Source organism: Sceloporus undulatus, chromosome 5 (assembly GCF_019175285.1).
Source record: "Sceloporus undulatus isolate JIND9_A2432 ecotype Alabama chromosome 5, SceUnd_v1.1, whole genome shotgun sequence".
In the NCBI taxonomy this organism is placed as follows: domain Eukaryota; kingdom Metazoa; phylum Chordata; class Lepidosauria; order Squamata; family Phrynosomatidae; genus Sceloporus; species Sceloporus undulatus.
The window spans coordinates 16,857,832-16,881,442 of NC_056526.1; the positions used below are offsets into that span (position 1 = coordinate 16,857,832).

A 23,611-nucleotide genomic window follows, 5' to 3' on the forward strand; every position below is an offset into this window, starting at 1 on the left:
AAGTTTCCTTTTTTAGCCTGTAGTTCCCAGAATCTTCCAGCCAGCACAGCCACTGGACTGGATAAGTTTCCTTTTTTTAGCCTGTAGTTCCCAGAATCTTCCAGCCAGCACAGCCACTGGATGATTCTGGGAGTTTTAGTCCAAAAAACATTTCAAAGCTCTCATTGCATTTTCCTGAGTTTGGAAAAAGAGCAGATCAGCTCAGTGCTCAGAATGCTTCACTCAGAATAGTCACTGGGAATTCAGGGAATAGTACTCCCAAAAAGAAAAGTTTTGAGCTTTAGAGGTAACAAATTGTGAGCCCCTGAATTTGCATGTTTAAGGTGTTAAGGGACTGCATTGGCTGCAGCTGCTCTCCCTAGGATTGCACCATCATGGGTCTCTGACTTGCTTATTCATCCATTCATCACTTTATTTCAGGGCCCATGTACTCTGCACAAACTATAGTGCCCTCCATATTTACGGATTCTTTATCCATAGATTCAATCATACACAGCTTGAAATTATTTTAAATATATAAGTACAGGTAAAGTCCAAAAAGCAAACTTTGATTTTGCTATTTTATATAAGGGGCACCATTTTACTATATCATTGTATTTAATGGGACTTGAGTATCCATGTATTTTGGTATCCACGGGGGGTCCTGGAACCAAACACCATTAGATATCAAAGGCCCACTGTATAGCAGAATATGTCTTAATTGATTTTTTTTTAAGGGAAGGTAAAGGAAAATATAATGGTCAAATATACAAAATGATCTGGAGCAATAAGATGGGTAGTAAATAGGAGTACTATGAATAAGATATTCCACATTATAGATATTGGATACTAAACTATTTACTATAGCCATCGGAGGGGGAAGGGGAAGGGGGTTGAAATGTTTCTGCTGTAAACATGGAAATATTTAGTAATGATTTATCATATAAGTTGTATGGTATATTGAACATAAAATCATTAAATAAAAGGGGAAGTTAGCTCTCCATGAATGTATGCCACAGTGTTTGATTAGCTAGGGTCCTTCCTGACATATGTTTGAAGATGTACATTTCCTTCTTACACATTTCACCTATTTTACTAGACTATCTGCTGCTAACACAATTACTGCATCAACTTTGGAAGAGCCCTTAGAGATGGATAAGAAGTGCACTGCACCATTGCTTAGCAACCACAAGGCACTTCTCTGACTTTCGCCCTCTCACTTGCTCTCAGATCTAGGAAATGACTGGATTAGGGCTTTAGCAGAGCCAGAATAGAGTATGGTGAAAGACAGGATACAAACATAAAGCAGGGCTGAAAGGAAAAGGTAATCAAGACTCTCCTAATACTATGGACTTTCCAAATCTTTCTAACTTCAAGGCACACCATCCATATCCCCTTGTCTCACCTGGCTCTTCTTTCTTCCCCTGCTCCAATCTAGTCTGACATTCTGGTACTATTGTTGTTGCTTCTCCCTCAAGAGTTGAGATGGGGAGCTTGTAGAGCAGAGCAGAGTCTGTCTTCAGGTCCTGGAGAAAGGCTGTCTTGAATGTACATTTTTGGCATGATTCAGAACCATGGAGTCTTCACTTACACACCTTTGTAGGGTGTATCTACACTGCAGAATTAATGCAGTTTGACACCAGTTTATTTGCCATGGCTTAGTGCTGTAGAATTTTGGGATTGTTAGTTTTGTGAGTTTTTCTATCAGAAAGCTCTGATGTCACAGCAAACTACAAATCCTAGGATGCCATCAGAAAGGTTCACCATCACTGGGATAGAGCATGATAGTTAAAGCAGTGTCAAGCTTTATTAATTCTGCAGTGTGTCAGCAGCCATAGTCTTCACCTTTGTCTCTTGCAAGGTGTACTATTTGAAAGGTAAGTTGATTAAGGAAAAAATACCTTTCTTTAACACCCCAGGCCCAGATGGAATGATGTTATAACAAGGATCTTTTGTGTGTGGGAAGAGAACAAGCAGAAAGAACTAAGTTTTGCCTCCAGGATTTAATCATCTCAAATCTTACATAGCAAGTGGATTTAATGGAGATTTTGAAAAACAGAGAAAAATATATACTGAAGCTATTTAGAAATGCCAACACTATTAATTTTAGCATGTGTCACTTCCTGGAGATGAGTGTTTTCCCCAGTCTCCTGCTTGGTGTCTAATTCTGCTAAGGTGACTAACCATGCTGCAGTTTGGGTAGAACCTCTGACATTTTTGAACTCCTTTTTCTCCTTCTTTTTTGCCCTAGCAAATTCTAAATCATATTTTGGATGATATTGAATATTTTGTTACCAAACTTCAAAAAGCAGCAGAAGCCTTTGCAGAACTTTCAAAGAGGAAGAAAACCAAGAAAAATAAAAAGAAAGGACCAGGAGGTAAGAAACCCAATAGTTGAAGCTTCCCAAATCTGGCCCCTTCTAGGTCTGCCGGACTACAAAGCCCATAAGCCTGTAAAGGAGGTATCCAAAGTGCTGAAACCTATCCCCACCCCAGCAGACTGGGTAGTTCAGATTCACTGTCCCTTTTCACCAGCCTCCACAGTATCATCACCATCATCATCACCATTGTCATCTTTATTTCTTACCTATCTCTCCCAATGGATTGAGATGGGGAAACAGCAGCAGATTAAAACTCATCAACAACAATTAAAAAACTTAACAGCTGTTAAAAGAGCATATAAAACCAATGCACATTTAAAAAGCAGTCAATTCAGACTTTAAAATTTATAATTTAAAAAAGATGTCCATGCCATCATATTTCCAATTCCAATGTATGGTTGTGAAAGCTGGACAGTGAAGAAGGTCGGTACGAAGAAAATAAAACTAATTTGAAATATGGTGTTGAAGAAGAGGTCTACAGATACCGTGGACTGCTAAAAAGACAAATAAATAGGTCCTAGAGGAAATCAAGCATGAACTCTCCCTGGAAGCCAAGATGACTAAATGAGATTGTCATACTTTGAACATATCATGAAAAGACAACTCACAAGAAAAGACAAGTCAATAGGAAAAGAGGAAGACTGCATTCCAGATGGATAGACTCAATCAAGCAAGTCTCAGGTCTCAGACTGCAAGACCTGAGCAAGGCTATTGATAACAGGCTAACTTGGAGGTCTCTCATTCAAAGGGTCACCATAAGTTAACGTCAAATTGATGGTAGCTAACAACAATAAGGCCTACCAGGAGAGACTGGTTTTTAGTACTGTTTTAAATTCAGACAATGTAGTACCAGAAGGCAACGGTCAACATAGGCAGCAACAGGTAGAATAGTTCTCTGAAATGGAAAACCAGGCAAAGCAATTATAGCTCTTAAGAGCAGAGTGCGCAAAATAAATGTTTTTAAATGGAAAAAGAAATTAAGAACAAGGGTGGCCAGCATTAGCTCCTCTCCTTGCCAGATAAAATCTCAGAAACAAGCACAAGGGGCAGGAAGACCTGTTCAACACTGGTGGGAGAAAAGGATTCTCTTTAGAGCAGCCTGCACCTCCTCAAGGAAGCAGCACATCTTTCTTAATCCTCCCCTCCAGTGCTCCATATGCATTAAAAAAAAAGCAGTCTCTCTATGAAGTGCTGCTTCGTATACACCAGGAGTGGGAAAGTGAAGCCTTGTAGATTGCATGTGCCCCCCAAAAACTGATGCCAAAATCCCAGGAAAATTAATTTTTTTTTGCCTGTGTGTGTGTGTGTGTGTGTGTGTGTGTGTATAGGGGGGTTCATTTTCCACTCCAACACACACACAAAAAAAACCCATTCTCAAATGCAGTTTTACTTTTCTACTCCACCCCCAATTCTGAACATCACCTCCCAAATCATATTATTTTGAACTTGAACTGGCTGAAAATTGTGGTATGACTTTTGATGTGTTGGGACCTCCTGGTGCAGCCTGCAAGAAGTATGTGAATTAGCTCCTGCCCCCATGCCATTGCATATATGTTTTACATGCATCAGGAGGCATTCAGAAGTGATATCCAAAGTCACAGGGTCCCTTCTGCCACATCATTCTGTGCTTTAATGTATAGGCCCAGCCATTCGCCATGTTGTGCCATTGAAATGAATGCCTCCAAGAGATTCTGCTAAATGATTTTGTTTTGTTCTTTATTCTCCAGAGGGTGTCCTCACTCTCCGTGCAAAACCCCCACCTCCAGAAGAATTTGTGGACTGTTTGCAAAAATTTAAACATGGATTCAACCTTCTGGTAAGTCCTAAGAACAAAATGCAAACTTCCTTTTTTAATTTGACTAATAGTTTAGTTCCACTTTAATGTCAATCTTTTGCATGTTTTAACTACATTACATTTCTTTTAATTTATAAGCTGCCTTGAGTATTGGCTTTGAGGAAGATGAGAGGTATAAGTTAAGTTAATTGTAACAATAATTGAAAATTTTCCTCCCACTTTTCTTGAAGCTTGATATACAGTATAGCATGAAAGCTTTTTGTTCCCTACTGTTGGAAACTGCAATTGAATACCATTTGACAAACTATATCAGAATGAGGGACATGTTGTTCCCTCCTTCCTCTTCTTGTACTCCCTCTCACTTTTGCCCACTTGTTCCCTCTTTCATTTTTGGATATGTTGATCATAGTTTTCTGTTATATCTCAATTAGGCAAACTATGGTTGGCATCAGTATGTTCACCATGTTTTGAAATATATCACATGAAGTAGGTTTTCAAAGCATGGGTGTTATTCACCATACACTGCCAACCTGGAACATTATAGCAATGTGCAGCGAAAACTATCTGGAGATGGACATTTACATGGATGGGAGGCAACTTGAAAACTCAAGGTGCATTACCAGTCATCCAAATGATGATGGGATTACCCAGATGTACCGTTCTGACTAAATAAGAAAGTTTTTTATCGATCCAACTAATCAGGCCAAGGATCTGAGTGGAGGCGTTTCTGCTACCAGAAGCATTTTTTACTGCTAATGATGTATTGAATTTTCAATGCAGCTCTTTCAGTACAACCTAGGTGAGAGGTTTGGCCTCTCCCATTAATTGCAATGAAAACAACAACAACATTATTTCCCTTTCTCTCTGCTTTCCCCCTCTTACAGGCAAAATTAAAAGCACACATCCAGAATCCTAGCGCACCTGAATTGATTCATTTTCTGTTTACTCCTTTAAACATGGTAAGATCAGTTCCTTTTTGAAAAATAATGCATAATTTGAAGTGGCTCAATTTATTTGTCTCAACATTCCAAATCTAACTAGAAAGTAGACAGTGGTGATAAATACAGGATGCATGCCATTGAGAAAAAGCCATTGTGTATAGAGGGAGAAAAAGTTTTATTGCAGACATCTTGCTCATCCAGTGCCAAAGCCTTGGTTTGGCCAAAAGTAGTTTGACAAATAGGGAGGATTACTGTAAACGTTTATAATGAACTGTATCCAAACACCACTGCAGACTGTAGAGGTATGCTGGAAAAAGGAGGAGGTGGATAGAAACTGCCTTAGCACATGTAAAACTCCACTTATGTAACATTGGTTTTATCCAAATAGATACATACATAGCTATACATGTCATTTGTCTCTTTATATTTGTCATAGGTGGTACAAGCAACAGGAGGTCCAGAGCTTGCTAGTACAGTCCTCAGTCCCCTCTTAACAAAGGATACCATAGAATTCTTACGGTACACTGTTACAAGTGAGGAAGGGCAGCTATGGATGTCACTAGGTGACACATGGACCAAAGCCAGGTATATGGATTTATTTATCATACATCCACACTTGTTTTGTGTTAAGCTCCCTGAAAGGTTGTCCTAGTTTTTATTATGTTTTTCAATGTATGTCTGCCAGTGCAGGTGAAAGAAAATTGTTTTGCTTCTTCTGGATTATTGATAAATGCATTGTTTTCCTGGCGTGCTCACAATCTAAGGAATCCCTTGATAATTAGGGGCTCAATCAAGAGCCCCTGAGTATCATAAGTAATGACATGCACCAATCTGGAGTTTCATGGAAAGTGTAGTTTTCCCAAGGGTTGTTGCAGTTTTGAAAAGAACAGAAAGAGACTTTTAAAAAGCTTACTTTTTATTGGAGGTCAAGTACTATTAATCCACAAAGTTCATTTAGGAGTTTGGCTTCGACTTATCCCTGGGTCATAAAAATACCTAATTTTGGCCTGAAAACCTGCCCTTGACTTATACATGAGGTTGACTTATAGTCGAGTATATACAGTAATTCTTCTCAGGGGGATGGGCATATGTGCTCAGATGAATCAGTTACTGATGTCCTATTCAGGTGTTCTCTATTTGGATGCCATTCTGTTATCTATGTAGATTAAGTAAACATGCAAGAAGAAGGACCACACTGGCCTCGCCACCATCATAATTTCACTCTCTGCGCTTGATGCACTCCATGTGATTGGGAACCCTTAAAAATTAGAGTTCTAAGTTGCACTGTAAACCTCCACAGCTAGAAGAAACTCTCCTCTTCAGACTGTTATTCTCCATGCAGAGAAAACAATAGAACTAGTAACAGAGGTAATGGGACTAACACAGTCCATTTCATTCTGTATTTAATTTGAGCCATTTAATCTTTATTCTGCTGTTATGTATTGTGAATCAAGCAAGCATAGGAAGAAGGAGTGTGAGCTATTTCCATTACTCATGTAGCCCGTTCTATAACCTATGCATGGAGGGCAATGGTCTGAATAGGAGAGATGTGGAGGCTCTCAACATATTCTGAAACTTTGACTTTTGAGGGTTCCCAGAAATTGAAAAGAATTTAAAAAAAATGTTTTAAAAAACACTGAAACACATTACAGTGATATGTAGATATACTTTAGCAGTGGGCTTGATGTCTTACATAGTTCAGTCAATTTCTTTCCTTTGGAGCATGGAAATGTTGATTCATCTGAAGCCATATCTTTCAGAAGGGTGAAATCAGGAATTTCAATCAAGTACTAAACTTGAAATGCTGGAGTACTATTTCCTCTGCTTTTGTTCTCTTTGTTCAGAGTTATGCCACTTGCTTCAAGGGTGACAATTATTTACAACATACAATCCTTCCTCCCCACTCTCCAGTGCATTGATATAAGTAACCCACTGTTCAATTAATTCTGAGTACTCCCAAGACTGGTTTTATGGTATTGGTCACTTTGATTCATTTCTGACAAGCCCCATAAATAAGATATGGCAAACACATGCACACACATATATACACACACACACGAAAGTCTCTTTCAGGGAGTCACATCTTTTTGAAGAGGCAGTAAGTCAAACCACAGGCCAGTGCTTTTTATGTGCATTCAGATCATGGGAAGAAATGTAGCAGTATCAGGATAGCAGGTTGATCTCACTGGAGTATTTGCACTGATTCCAGAATTATGTGTTTCATTGGGAATTGTTGATATCTCTGTCTCATGGGAAATATAAGTGGGAAAAAATCTGGACGCATCATTTCTTGTGTATTTAGTTATATTTTAAAAAGAATTAAAGTGTGTCTTCATTCAGCCTACCTTTTCTCCAAAGGCTTGGGGATAATATTGACATAAATTTTCAATCCATCCTGTATTTTAGGTGTGGTCAACACATGCCTATGAACTTTGTAAAGAACTCCTGCCTATTTTTTGTAGTCCTAGCTCTGTACCACTTTTCAATGGCTGAGACCAAAATGGCAGAAAGTAGAACTAGCATAGTCATTGCTGACAAAACCACAAGGCCAAAAGCATATGTATTTTTGGCCTTTCCTTCAGAAAACAGAAGAAGATGCTGTGCCCTGAAGAATGACATAACTCTGTGGTGTGGAAGATATTCTGGCACTCTCACACACCACAGAGAGTCTCTGCAGCCCCCATTTTGACAGCAACTGTAGCTATTCTGGGATCCTTACCATGGTGCTGAATTTCAACAACAATTCAGGACAGAGTTTTGACTGTGTTATGGCCTCTGGGTGGTATGAGAAGGTCAAATGTGTGCTCCACCAAACCTCAAGAATTTGGCCATTCCTACTTTATTTCTTTTCCATTGTATCTGTGTTCCTTTTTACTATTGTTGTTGTTGTTTCAAGGCATCCAATAGTGTATGCTGTCCCTTCCTAGCACATTTAAAAGTCACTGGACAAAAGAACTTTGCAAGACCCGGCATTACTAAACAAATCCCCTACAAGCTGTATGAGTGAAAGTGAAGTCTGGAATCGGGTTCTGTGGACCTCTGGCAAGATCTCCCCAGTGAGGTCTCCCTTTTGTGGGCCAGCACTGATAACCAAGAAAAATGACAGATGGATTCTTTTCTTGCTACCTCTACAACCTGTCTTCTCATTTGTCCCCTCCTTCTGGGAGACTATTTCATTTCATTTCATTTAGTCTCTTTGGTTGCATCTGCACTGCAGAAATAATCCAGTTTGACACCACTTTAACTGCCATGTCTCCATGCTGTGGAATTCTGGGAATGGTAGTTTCTTGTGGCACTAGAGCTCTGTTTGTTGTGGCACCAGAGCTCTGTTTGATGCATAACAAACTACCACTCCCAGCATTCCATAACATGGAGCCATGTCAGTTAAAGTGGTGTCAAACCAGATTATTTCTGCAGTGCGCATGCAGCCTTTGTGTAATGGTGACCCTCTTCTAAGGTTTTTTTGACAAGATGAAGTCACAGGAATTTTGCCTTCCTCTAAGGCTGAGAGGATAGGAATTGCCCAAGGTCACCCAGTAGGTTTCCACAGTTGAACAGGGATTCACACTCTGTTTTCCTGGAGTCACAGCCCACCACACAAACCACTACACTGCACCACAATGTGTCTTTTCCACAGTACAGGGACTCAAGTGACTTGCAAAAGTTGAAACAGTTACAATGCCCTTAGCTTCTAGGAGTTGTCGATCAGAAAAAGGTCTTTCCAAACCACTGTGTTTCAGAGGGCAGAGGGTTCCATTCTTCCTCGCTCTATGCAACAAGGAGAGTGGTGGAACCATTGGTGTGCTTAGGCTTATAAAATGTGTTTCTGGCTTCCTCTTGAATGCAGAGCAGAGTGGCCCAAAGAACAGTTCATTCCGCCCTACGTGCCACGGTTCAGAAATGGCTGGGAGCCTCCTTTGCTGAGTTTCATGGGAGTCCCAAAGGAACAGGAGCTCAACCAACTAGCAGAATCTGTGGCCAATGTGGCTGAGCAGCAGCGGAAGCAAGAGATGAAACGGTTATCAACTGAGGTAGGAGATGGGCAGCTATATTTTTTTAAAATAGAGCTTGGCAACATTACCTTTGGGAATTATAATTCCACAAATCATGCAGACCTCCAGGCTGGAGGGGGAAATGGTGTTCTTGGATCAGAACAGTACATTTTGTGAGCTCTTATTTTAAGAGCTCAGGTGAGATGGCTTGCACTCACAAAATGTTTTGTAGAATGTGCTTAGGACATGAACCATAAAGCACTTGTAGGATGGTTTATGACTGTGATAATAAAGAAGAGAACAATGGTTCTTGTTGCCCTCATTCACAGTCTTACATATGACCTGGCAAACATGGACTACTGCACTCATTTCAAATGTAGCAGACAAAACTGCATGGCCAAAGCTTTGAGGAGGGGGAATAAAGTGGAAACAAGGAAAGTATTCTGGGGAGAGTTAGTAAATGAACCCAAGCTGAATCTAGCTGGCAAGAATAGACTATTGGCTTGGCTTTGGCTACTCCTTCACCCCTTGGGAAGGAACTAAATGCATGCATATAAACACACATCCACAGCTTTTGCATTCTAAACTAGGTACCTGTACATTTAGTACATGAACCATAAAAGAGGCATTTAGAAGTAGCATTTTTGGTATTTTTGTCAGGATGAAAGCAACAAGTTAAGCATCTATGATTTTTTTTAAAAAAAAATCTTTAAAGGGGGGGAAAGCCCAAGAAGTACCTTTGACCTTTTCAATGTTTTCGATATCAAGTCCCAGAAGCCACAGCCAGTATAACCACTGATAAGGGGCCACAGAACTCTTAGTCCAAAACATCTGGAGAGCCAGATTTTCCCATGCCTCTAATTTAAAGAATGACATATTCTTTTTAAAATTAGGGGAAATATTTGATTTCTTTTTCTTAAAAACAAGTGGCTTAGGGTGGAGACCCTTGAGACCCCAAGGTCCAGCCCTCTTGAAGCCCCCAGTACCCTAGATTCCCCTTCCCAATTTGAGTGGGAGTGATTTTTCTTCCAAGAACCCCCAAAGACCTCAAACCTACTGCAAAATGCAATGGTTTCCCCTCTATCCCCAATTCCCCCCCAAAACACACACACACACACCTCATCTCTTCAAATGGGAAAGATGGCTGAAATTTGCAGAAATTGAAATGAGAAGTGACCCTTCTGGTTGAGCATACTGGTGTGGCCTTCCAGAGAGGTGAAATTTGGTCCCTTCTTCTCCATAGCTGCCCACCCCAACTTAGACTCAAAGGCTGAAGAGGAGACACCAGCCCAAGCACCACCAGATGTGCAGAGACTTCCAGAGTTTTAAGAGCCTGAGATGTCTGTGCACCAAATCCATGAGCTCAGATCAGCATGGCCAATCCCTGAGCCAAGCTCCTGCACCAGGACACCACACCTTCCTCTGAGAGATCCAAGACTGTTGGAGCTGGTGTACCAAACAGTATGCTAGGCATGAGTTCCTGGAAATAAGAAGAGGTGCTGGACCTCTCTCACTTGAAGGCTTCCACTTTGTGGATGGAGCCCGGGAGCTCTAGTACTGATCCAGGCCTCAACTGAGCTGCAGACTTTATGGGAGTAAGGTGTTCCCATAGAGCTCTCCTGGGTGCTGCACTGTCTCACCTGCCTTGCTGCCTCAAGCACACCTTGCTATTACCCTTTGTCCATTCCTTCCTTCTTATGGGTGTCGTTTCTTAATTTCTTTCACAATCATAAGTGTAGCAAATCATTTTAAGCCTGGTTCAAAAACTTTCTGATGGCAGATGGCATATAATGGTAAGAGCTGGGGGCCAAGAGGTTATGTGGCATTAGACAATAGAATACATAGCCATAGAATACATAGCCCATTTAACAACAGTCTATAAACAGAAGACGTTGGCCTTGTTGTTCTGTTAAGGCAGGGGTGGGGTCTTAGAGAAGGTGAAAAATCAAGCAAAAGTTTGTCCAAGTTTTATTGCACCTTTAACTGGAAATTTACAATGGGACATCATTGACTGTTCATGCTGTCCATCTAAAGCAGGGGTGGAAAATGTGTGGCCTGCCTGATACTGTTGGACTGAAATTACCATCATCGTAGCCAACAGTGGCAGATTATGGGAGTTGTAGCCCAAGACAATATGGAGGGACAAACATTTTCTATTCCTGCTGTAAATTAGGGATGAAAAAGAAATTTGCATTGATGAAGATGGTTCACTAATTCATCTAGTCCATGGTCTATGAGATTGTTAATGAAAGTGTGTACTTACATTTTGGTTTCATGTCTTCAGGAGCAAACCAAAGTCATTACATTCCTCCCCCTCCTGCCAATTCTATTCAAATAAATATGGCTTAAATACTTGAAGGGATATCAAATCCTGCCTGATCTTGGAAGCTGAGCAGGATCAGCCTTGGTAAGTACTTGGATGAGAGACAACCAAGGAATACCAAGTGCTATAACTTATATTTCAGAATAAGATACTGGCAGAACCTCTGAGTATTCCTTGCCTAAGGAAACCTCATAAAATTGATGGGGTCAGGCAGGTTCAAGGTACATATATAGACACATTCAAATAAATGTGCATGATTAAAAATGAATATATTTGGAAAATGTACATGATCACACTTTAGTGATTGTGAAAGAGTTGTGTGGACAGATTTTAACCTGTTATTCTTTCTGAAAATGGATAAAAATTTCAGAACAGAACTTGCATTTTTTAAAAAATGATTTAACATGAGTCTTGTGTGCACAGGGATCCAACATCATGAAAACATCAAGGCATCACAGCCTCACCCTGCCATAAGATCACCTCCTTCCTGCAGGGCATCCTTTTTAATACTGAAAAATGCACCCCAGTGTACATTAATATCATACTTGCTGCTGCCATGGTTACAATGCCTAACCCAGAGAAAGAGGCTTTGAACTGACATCTAGAGAAGTACATCAGAAATTCTGATTCCTGAAAATTATTCTGAGTTTAAGCTACGGTGACATCCACTGTCACTTGAATAGGTTTCCTGCTTGAGTGTAATTACTGAAATGAAATATAAGATGAGTTGTTTGTTTCCATTGCAATTATTAATGAGGATTTTTGTGCTTTTGCAGTCACTAGAATTGCACCAGTGAATGTGTTCGCATCCATAGGTATATGTGCCAGCTGATAGGTATTTCATGTATCTTGGCTGCAGCAGTTAGTATGATCTCAAGTACATTTTGTAGCACATGAGATCAAATACTGTAGTCAGTGAAAGCTGCATCCCAGTTCTGAGGGAGAAAGCTATATTCTCAGGGTTAATGGGGCATACTTTTTTATGCTGAGAATCACCATGCTCAGACCCAAGCATCGCCAGTTAGAAGGAGCATCCAGCATGGCTGGCTGAGGCCCTGGAGCATGGGTGGGTAATTGCTCAAAGTTTGGGTCCTTCATTGGACTCTGCATCCCCAGAACTCATGAGGCCCTCTCCATTGCCAAGGCTCCTGCTACCATTTCTGAAATTTGACAACTATTGCCAAATTTCCTGCAGCATATCTCTGTGGTCCACAGCCCACCTGGACTATAGAACCTTTCCAATCTACAAGGCAGAGCATCATCTTCTTCCAGTGTTTGCCCCATTCTAGAAGGAAGTGCCCAAACACTGATTTTGGTGAGCAGTGCAACCAGTTCTCTCTGGTACAGTTACACTGGGGGCTTCATTAATTCCATCAATTTCAGTGGCATTGTTTTGGTGGCTGTGACAGCAAATGGAAGCAGCATGGACCAATAAAACAACTTTGAGGGACACATGTTGCTCACATCTGCCCTAGAGAGCCATTGATAGTGGCAAAAATATTGGACAAAATGGAGCAGGGGTTGAACTTAGTCTGAGACCCCTTCACATCTGTTGACACTCTGAAACCTTCCATAAAGAATGTCACCATAGATCTAGCCACTTGGCAGAAGTGACATCTGCCACAGCACAACAGGTATCAATTCCTGGTTGCAAATTTATATGAATGTGCTAGCTGGTTTTTTATTATTATTATTTCTGTGTGTCACTGCCAGGAAATGCTACCAGGTGACATGGTTGTGCTAGGTCAGGTGTTACTTTCTCTGTTCAGTAACTGGGAATTCTCCTTGGAATATTTTAGTGCATCTTTTAGCTTTAGTGCTTACCGCTTGTACAAGAGATTGTCCTCTGTATCAATGGCATCACTGGTGGGGGGCGCAGACCGCAGCGAGTGACACCCAGTGCAGGAATGCCACTGCCCTGTATGCACTTTCATGAGTGCTATCCCTGCAAAATAAACTTGCAGAGCATCCAGTTCTCTTCCTAGCTTCCTTTGTTGTATGGGCAATGGCCACATGTTTGTCAAAAGGAAAAGATAATGGAAGTAGAAGCTCTGTGCTAACATGGATCAGGATATAATTACAGGCAGTATATTCATATGAAAAATGGCTTCCCTACAATACAAGATGACAGGATCAGTTACCCTCTCCTCATAGCATTATACCCAGGAGCTGTTTAAAGTATTGTGGCAATCTTGCAAACTTGCTAGGCTGAGTAATGATTGTTAATTGCCAATATCTGACAATAAGAAAATAATAGTAGTGGTGATAGTAGTAGTAATAGTAATATTTCTGTTTCTTGGAAATCTTTTTCTAAAAATACTGTAGGCATCATACATAAGATACATAAATTTAAAACTTACTTATGCACCCATAGCAACATTTTCACCTAGAATAAATTATAGAGGTAATCACATTGCTAAAACGTAATATTTTCAAAGAAAATACAGGTAGAGTATCACTTATCTGAAATGCTTGGACCAGAAATACTCTGTATTTTTGGATTTTTTTCCTCAGAGTTTGGAATACTTTCATTTGCATATACATAATAAGACACAATGAGGCTGGAGAGAGACTGGGAATCTGTGAAATGGCAGGGGTGTGTCTTCCCAACATTTCACAGGTCCTTGCAACTCTCTTCAGCCATGTCTCTCTCCAGCCCCATCTCTCCCTGTAGTACAGGTACATACTATGCTACTTGTGTTGTAGCTCAAAATGTTGTGAATTTTGGAGTACTGTACTTCGGGTTTTGTAATTCTGGATAAGGGATGTGTGTGTGTATGTGCCTTCAAGTAAACTGTCAACTCACGGTGACCCCATGAATTTCATAGGGTTTTCTTAGTCAAGGAATATTCAGAACTGGTTTTGCCAGTGCCTTGATCTGAAATACAGCCTACAACTGGCATTCATTGGTGGTCTCCCATCCAAGTACTAACCAGGGTCAATCCTGCTTACCTTCCAATATCAGATGTAATCTGGTGCCTTTACAGTATTTAAGCCATCTGGATAAGGGACGCTCAATCTGTATTGCAAGCTGGGATGTGACAAGAGTATCCACAAGACAGCTTTTGCAATTCAAGATTTTCATGATCCTCTGTGTTGCAAAATGGTTGTATGAACCAAACTTTTTGGGTTAAAGCACTGCTGCTATTGATGCACAAAACCCCTTTTATTTATGTGTAATGAGAATGCTGTTGCTGACTTCGTGTCCTCCTTGTTTTCTGTCTTTCAGCATTCCAGTGTCTCAGATTATCCTCCATCTGAAGGGTATGCATTCAGTAACACCGCTTACAAAAGAGGGCCTCTGCCGGACCAGGGGGCGGCTGTAGCTGCATTTAAGCAAACTGTTAGCCGACATGTAGATAGGTAACATTTCAGTAAACGTTGTATGTACAGCTGTGGAGAACTGTCCCAACCGGCTGCTTTTAGGGTGGAGGTGCTTATTTCTGCATATTGTTACTTTTCCTTATTGGTTCTAGAAGCAGTTAATCCTCTCTGTGTTAGAGCTAATACTAAATTCTTTCTTTTTAAGTGACTCTGATAAGTTCTGTTTATACACACTGCTATCAATGTATGCTTCCCAGAAGAGATGGAAAATTGAATTGTGAGCTTGAATTGGAGACTGGAACTTTAGGTCACTTTTGAACAATGAGTTCCCTTGATTAGGGTGAGAATCAACAGTAGGGCATGCATTTTCTATGGGGCCTTTGCCGTCACTTGCACCAGAATTGATACAGAAGAGAAATTCTTGCTTCAACTCCATGAGATCTTGTTACAAGGAGCTGCTTCCACTCTACTGAGGCAAAGTAAGAACAGAAATTATAAGTGTTTTTTTTTTATTAGATTCCCCAGAATCCTCATAAGTATGGCCACTGGAAATATTGGCCTGAGGAGCAAAAATCCCCCAAAGTCACTTTTTCCAAGCCCTTAGTGAGGAGGAGTTCATACCCTATAAATTTTCTAGATGTTAATGTGCATCACTCTTGCAGAAGAAAGTATGAACCCTTTTGGTTTCTTTCTCTTCTGTATTACTGTGATTGTGCAGATTTTGAAGATTGACAGGTACATGGATCCCTGGTTGTTTGCACTGCCACTAATATGCCTGTGCTGTGCTGTAGCTGCCCCATATTCAACCCATTTATTTTGGTTCATCAAGCCTTAGAATCAGAGCTATAAATCACTTAGGCTGCTGTCCCACTGCAGAATTAATGCAGTTTGACACCGCTTTAACTGGCATGGCTCCACTGTATGGAATCCTGGAATTTGTAGTTTGTTGTGGCACCAGAGGTCTCTGACAGAGAAGGCTAAATATCTCATCACAAAACTACAAACACCAGAATCCCATAGCATTGCACCATGGCAGTTAAAGCCATGTCAAACTGCATTCATCCTACAGTATAGATGCAGCCTCAGTTTCCCTTTTCCTACACCACATGAGATCCAGACAGGTGCCTCTTCACAATGACTCATACTTTATGGCCAGGTGACTTTAAAATTTCTTACAAATGCATAAATCAAATAATTCTTCATTGCTCAAATAAACTGATTTGACATAGCCACAAGTCTATCTCATCCTTGAGTCCTTGGAGAAGAGCCATATTAGGTAGCTTTGCAAATTTCAGGAAACATAAAAAAGCAGGTACACAAGAGTGCTTACTGTTGCATGCTTTGGTTTATGACTTGACATATAGTGAGATGGCCATATTTTACTTTGGAGCCACCAAACCAAATCTGTTCATGAAGCACCCTCTTCCCATTACCTCCACTTTTCCTGTTCCTCAATCTTTCTTTCCTTTTCTCTGCTTACATCTCCTCCTTGCCAGCTGCTAGTGTGCAGAACAGTGCTGTAACACAAAACTGAAGGAGAAAGCCGGGCAAGTGTTAGGTATGCACTGGGTTCCCTACCCAAGAGCATGAAATTGTTACTTTTTGGACTGCAGCTCCCAGAACATCCGAGCCACTGTGGCCACTACCCATACTAATGAGAATTCTGGGAGTTATAGTCCACAAAAGGGGTGAATTTTATGAAGTATATGTAAGCACGCTTCAGTGCATCACTCCTTTTATAGCCTAGCTCACACTTAGTTGTTAGGTTTTCCTAGGTATTGAAGGTAAAGTTTGGAAAAGTAATTTTTTGAACCCCATTCTGGAAGTGATAGTCCAAAAACGTACATTTTCCAATCCCTGGGCCTAGGCAGACCTCCTTCCAAGCACCACTCAGATTTGCCTAGATCCAATAAGGTTGTTATTTCCATATAATTTATTCTCATTTCTCCTTAGCTCACCTTTTCCTCAGTCACAGGATTAAAAGTGGCTTACAAAAGTTAGAAAAGATCCATCCATCACTTTATTTATAACCTGCCTTTCTCCCAGATTGAGATGCAAGGCAAGTCATAAGAGAGAAAATTATAGTAAAAACCCATGTAGTTAAAGCATACAAAATTGAGATTAAAACAGTAATAAATGAGAACAGAATTATAACCATTTGGAATTATTATTATTATTATTATTATTATTATTAACCTTTATTTATAAAGCGCTGTAAATTTACACAGCACTATACATACAATCTTTTAGTCAGACGGTTCCCTGCCCTCAGACTTACAATCTAAAAAGACACGACATAAAAGGAGAAGGGAGTGGTGGTGGGGAATAGAATCAGGTCCAGCAGATCTTCTTCACCTCCAAGGCCTGGACCAAGGCAGATGGACTGGAGGAAGGGCTTGGCTTCTTAATGAATGGTTAAACTTCACTCCTATTGTGGTATAATATCACTTTTTGTCACTTTTAGAGTTGTGGGGGGGGAGTGGCTTCACTAAAGGAGGAAGATCATGTGATACAATCACTGCCTTATGCAGCTGCCACATGCTCTGTGATAGATGGTGAGATGACAATGAGATAGACAGGAGGAGAGCGTATTTTGTACTACAGGTAAAGCAGCTTGTAGCATTCAGATTTAAAGAATAAAATAAAATAGGAATCTTACAAGTACAGCACCATAAAAAAAGCCCTTCTCTTGTTAAAAAATCAATTCCCAAAAGTTTGCTGAGAAAGAAATGTTTTAACTTACCACCAAAAAGACAACAAGAAGGAAGCCATCCTGTTCTCTAGAGAGGGATTCCAAAGTGTGGGTGCAGCCACAGGGAAGGCCCTCTCCTGCCTTCCCATCAACTATGTCTGTAAAGGTGTTGGAATAGAGAGGGAAGAGACTCCCCCGCAGATCTAAGACCTCAGGCAGGCTCATATTGCAAGATATAGTCCTTCACATAGTCTGGGCCTGAGATACAGGCATGGTACAGACCACCCAAAAAGGGTGGCTTGCCAGCGCCTGTTTTTCTACCAGAGCTGCAGCTGCCAAACTGTGCAGCTTCCCACCAGCGAAAAAAGAACCCGTGAAAAGCAGGTTCTTTTTATGCCATGGCGGCAGCGTAACAAGCCATTGGCGCACTCATTATGTAAGTGATGCACGGCGCTTACATAACAATGGCAGCACCCATGTATACAGGGTGCCACCATTGTTATGCCTTCGTCATGTGCTAGGGTTGAGGGGCGTGTGGGCGCGCCACCCCGAGGCAACCCTAGCACACGACGAGGGCATCACGAAAGGCCCATCTGTTCCAGGCCACAGTTAAAAGGTCACATCACACAGAAGTTAAAATACAACTTGTTGTTGTGTGCCTTCAAGTCGTTTCTGACTTATAGTGACCCTGAGGCGAACCTATCACATGGTTTTCTTGACAAGCTTCTTCAGAGTTAGTTTGCCATTGCCATTCTCTGAGGTTGAGAGAGTGTGACTGCCCAAGATCACCCAGTGGGTTTACATGGCTGAGCTGGAATTTGAGCCTTGGTCTGCAGAGGCATAGTCCAGCACTCAAGCCACTGCACCATGCTGACTCCTTAGGATATAACTTGTGTGTGTGTGTGTTGTGTGCGTTCAAGTCATTTCTGGCTTATGGCGATGGTAAGGCAAACCTATCATGGAGGTTTCTTGGCATGATTTGTTCAAAGGAGGTTTGCGATTGCCTTCCCCTGATAACATGTGACTTGTCCATTGTCGCCCAATGGGTTTCATGGCTGAGCTGGGAATTGAAACCTGGTCTCCAGAGTCATAGTGCAATGGTCAAACCACTACACCACACTGATACTTAGCATTAGCATTTACCAGTAGCATTAAAAGTAATTTAAGCATATCATGATTAAGAAAAAAATCCCAAAATATAGGCAACAAAGGACATCATAAAAAACTTTTCCCCATGAGCTGCAACATATGCTTTCAGACTTTGATCACCTTGACCTCCCTGCATGGCCTAATTCATGAATAGCCTTTCACTTGGTGAAACGAACAAACAAACTCCATGCATCTCAGGAAGATTATGCTACAATTTCTTTTTCTCACAGCCTCAAAGATGTTCCAAGATCCTTTTGCATACTGCAAAAGACAAACACATGTCTCTGAATTCAAACAAACACCAACACACTGTAAATCTTGCTGGGAGGTTATTAGATATCCCATTCTCACATGATACACAAGCTTAACATGAAAAGCAGGTGATTTAATGAGAACTTCTGGGAGTAGAGTTCTTATACTGTGATATTCACACTGTGTGCTCTTCTTGTCTTGTCAAAGTGTACCTTTTACTTTCGTGTGCCTTCTATTCAAGCATCTAAATTTCAGCCTCAACATTGTGGACCTCATTTATCCAAATGGGTTGGGATCAATATGATGGAGTGCAGAAGAAGCATACTGCCCCAAAGGTTGGGGACAATGAAATGCCTACTTATATTGGCTCACGTTCATGCAGAGTTATATTGAGCACTGCACTGGCGTCAAGACTACTAAACTTTTGGATAACTGAGGGTCAGTCTGTGGGAATTCTTTGGTTTCTTTCTGTTCCTCTTTTCAAGTTAGTTGTGACAGTTCTCCACAGCCAACCAAGAGCTAGGTGTCTGCTGAACCACGCAAAAGGTGTGTTCAGGATCAGCTGTTGACGATACATGGATGCCCCTCAAAAAAAATGCATTTCTTTTTGTGTGACATGCAGTATTTCACAGCCATTGCATTATTGTTGTCTGTTTGGTTTGTCTTGTTATGGACTCATATGAGTATTGTCTGTCATTGTATGAATGCTTCATTTGACCTGACACTGGGACAGAAAGCATATTGAGAGACAGTAATGCCAATTTAAATATAAAGCCCTCAGAGCTCAGCCAAGTTATTTTTTGGATGATGACAACATCCAGAATCCCCAGACAGCTCCATGACGGCAGGGAGTTTCTGCAAGTTGTAGTTCAAAAAGGAACTTGACCAAACTCTGATTAAGGACTATAATTTAAAATAAAAATATGTTGCCTCTATTGTAAATAATAATAAAAAATCTGAAGCTTTTGATAGGTAACCTCTTGGCTCCTTTGGCTTCTGAAGACAGATGTCTATAATAGAAAAAAAAACTGTTCCTTGGCTTACTTTTAGTGGCCTGGGTGATGGAGCAGAACTCAGTCGCAAAGCTTTGCATACAAAACTCCCCAAGTAATCTCAGGTTTCATCAGATAGGACTGGGAAAGACTCTTGTCTGAAGGCAGAGGTGCATCTATACTGTAGAAATTGTAGAGCTTAACACCACTTTAACTGCCATGGCTCCATCCTACAGAATCCTGGGATTTTTATTTGGTAAGGCACCAGCACACATTGGCAGAGAAGGCTAAATGCCTTGTAAAACTAAAGATTCCACGATTTCCTAGGATGGAGCTGCAGCATTAAAGTAGTGTCAAAATGTATTGTTTCTGCTGTGCAGATGCACCCTTAGAGATCACAACAGATTGAACAGATCTTGGAAATGCTTCTGTTTGGGATTATAACTCTTAGCCTTTCCAGCCAGCATAGGGAAGGGGATTCTGAGAGTTGTAGTCTGTAATGGTACCATTTCCAAGCTCTGAACTGAAACAAGAGTCCAACTCTGTATAAAACTGCTTTCTGTTTTGGGTGCTTAACTTTGTGAGATGTTGTAATGCATTTCACTTTATCTGAACTTCATATATACATTTTATGAATGATTTTTTTTTTTACAATTATAGCCCCCTCTTTTACTGAACCTTACAAATGGGATATTCAGGAAGAAATATCCCAAAGCTCTAAAATTAAAGCTTTATCAGTCCTCTGGGGAGTGCCATTTAACTTTAAGGCTAAACATTGCCTTGGTAACCTTTGTGCAAATTTTTACATGGTTCTCGTTTATGCTTATTTGTATGATAGCATGATGCTATTAAGTGCAATACAATTTCTCATGATTTTCTGAAATATAAAGCAGTGAAAATCATGTTCATTTGGTGGCAGGGAGGTGAGCAGAGGCACACACATTCAATGGGATTTGCCTGTCTTGTTTAAAATCTTTCATTTTGTGCTGCAGAGAGCATGTGGGTATGTCTGCAGGCACAGATCCATCCATACCAACTGAATATTTACAACTGATTCAGTGGTTAACAGTGTGGTTGCCTCTTCCCAGCTTTTTTGCTTTTGTGATGGATGACTGCCTCCCTTGCATGGTAGTAAATTTTGGGCAAATCACCATCCCTAATTATATTTGCTGGCTGACAAAGCTTGTTTCTTCGCTCTCCTCAGCTCTTCTTGCAGCAAATTGTAGCCAGAGTAATGTTTGGCTTTTTTGTTTTGTAGAAATTATGAAGCACATAAAACCCCATCCAAGAAATATGCCAAAACCAAGTATGACTTTGTGGGAAGAAACCAGAGTGAACTCTCTGTCATGAAGGATGACATTTTAGAGGTAATAACATACTTGTTTTGATACAAACACTCAAATAGTTTTCTGCCATGCGTGGCCCCCTTGTTGAATCATCTCCCCAAAACAGCTTATCTTGTGTTAGAAAATTCTTTGCTGAACAGGGTTAGTTGGATTGCACAGTCTTGGGGAACCTCAGGGAACCCGGCCTCAGGAAACTCCTATAATAATAATAATAAAATCTTTATTTTTATCCCGCCCTTCCAGAAAGATCAGGGCGGCTTACAAAAGTGCAATGAGTGCACACAAATACAAGTTAAAAACACAAAACACCAATACATCAGTACAACAATAAAACTAAAAGCAGCAATAAAAGCCCCATCGCCCGTCCTCATGGCCACGGAAGAGGAGGGGAGGCCCACAGGATCTTAATCGGGGAATGCCTGCTTAAATAGGAAGGTCTTGAGATCCTTCCTAAATTGGGCCAGGGTGGTAGATGAGCGGAGCTCGGTGGGCAGCGTATTCCAAAGGGCTGGGGCAGCTATAGAAAAGGCCCTTCTAGAAGTAGAAGCTAGCCTGGCCCCAGGCACCTTCAGCAATTGCTGCCCAGATGTTCTGAGGGTGCGAGGCGGATTGTACGGGGAGAGGCGGTCCTTTAGGTATCCTGGGCCCAAGCCATTTAGGGCTTTATAGGTAATAACCAACGCCTTATATTGAGCTCGGAAGCGAACGGGCAGCCAGTGAAGGTCTTTAAGTACAGGTGTTATATGGCTGGTCCTGGATACACCAGTGACCAGCCGGGCTGCCATATTCTGTACCATTTGAAACTTCCGAGTTTGGTATAAGGGTTGCCCCATGTAGAGTACATTGCAGAAGTCCAATCTCGAAGTTACCAGAGCATGTACCACAGTTTCTAGGTCCCTCCGGTCCAGATATGGGCGCAGCTGGCGAATCAGCCGAAGCTGGTAACAAGTGCTCTTGACCGTCGCATTCACCTGAGCAGTCAGATGAAGCGACGAATCAAGAAGCACTCCCAGACTGCGCACGGAGTCCTTCACAGGGAGCGTGACCCCGTTCAGGACAGGTGGAACCACCGCCATTCCTGGACCGGGGGAACCTATCACTAGTACCTCCGTTTTCTCTGGATTCAGTTTGAGTCGGTTTTTCCTCATCCAGTCCATTACTGACTCCAGACAGGCCACGAGAGGAGAGACGCCATCCCCGGTCACTGCATCAGTCGGAGACATAGAGAAAATAATCTGGGTGTCATCAGCGTACTGATAACCCCGCGCCCCATGTCTCCGGATGATCTCTCCCAGCGGTTTCATGTAAATGTTAAATAGCATGGGAGACAGAATGGCTCCTTGAGGGACCCCGGTTTTAAGGGCCCGCTCGCTGGAGCACACGTCTCCCAGCTGCACCATCTGGGACCTCCCTGAGAGGTAGGATCGGAACCACTGGAGCGCAGTGCCCCCGATTCCCACCTCAGCCAGGCGTCCCAGAAGGATACCATGGTCTATGGTATCGAAAGCCGCTGAGATGTCCAAGAGCACCAACAGGGACACGCTTCCCCGGTCAGCGCTCAGACGGAGATCATCGACCAAGGCGACCATGGCCGTCTCAACCCCGTGACCCGCCCGGAAGCCAGTTTGAAATGGATCCAGATAATCCGTTTCATCCAAGACCGTCTGAAGCTGGAGCGCAACCGCCCTCTCGATCACCTTCCCCAAAAATGGTAGCAGCGAAACAGGCCGATAATTGTTATGTACCAGGGGGTCAAGGGAGGGCTTTTTTAGGATCGGTCTTACGATGGCCAATTTAAGATCCGATGGAAAGCGCCCATCCCTGAGAGAGGTGTTGATAATCCGGCGTAACAAAGTAGTTACCACCGGTCCCCCCTGGGCCGCTAACCATGAGGGGCAGGGATCAAGAGAGCAGGTTGTTTTCCGAACACTTCCGAGGATCTTGTCCACATCCTCGGTACTCACCAACTCAAACTGATCCAGTGTAACATAGTCCACGGAGGCTCTGGACACTTCTACCTCAGGCTCTGCCATAATGTCGGCGTTCAGACCTTCGCTTATACGAGAAGTTTTATCCACGAAAAAGTTGTTAAACAAGTCACAGCAGGCCTTAGAAGGTTCAAGGATCTGGTTCAGGGCGGGAGGGAGCTGAGTTAGCTCCCTGACCACCCTGAACAACTCTGCCGGACGCGATTCAGCGGACGCAATACGAGCACCATAGAACGAATAAATGAATAAATAGATACCGCCGCTCCCATTGATTATTGTTATATTGATTATTGTTATGTTGTGTGACCTTTAGGTCAGTTTTAACTTGTATGGTTTTAATTCTCTATTAGATTTAATACCTTTTTAAGGTGGGGAGGGTACTAGGGATTTGATATGTTTTGTATTTTTAACTTGTTAGCTGCCCCAATTGTTCTCAGAGGAGCGGGATACAAATAAA

The 23,611-nt window shown here is 41.7% G+C and overlaps 1 protein-coding gene across 1 annotated transcript in view; it reads left to right on the top strand.

The window, feature by feature from the left end:
- The window catches only part of EPS8 (epidermal growth factor receptor pathway substrate 8), a 124,499-nt gene that overhangs the window by 84,162 nt on the left and 16,726 nt on the right, over nucleotides 1–23,611 (top strand). Inside the window, 7 exon segments of the mRNA XM_042467849.1 lie at nucleotides 2,231–2,357; nucleotides 4,088–4,176; nucleotides 5,040–5,114; nucleotides 5,533–5,681; nucleotides 8,944–9,127; nucleotides 14,641–14,774; nucleotides 21,079–21,187. Coding sequence (XP_042323783.1) covers nucleotides 2,231–2,357; nucleotides 4,088–4,176; nucleotides 5,040–5,114; nucleotides 5,533–5,681; nucleotides 8,944–9,127; nucleotides 14,641–14,774; nucleotides 21,079–21,187 — 867 coding nt within the window.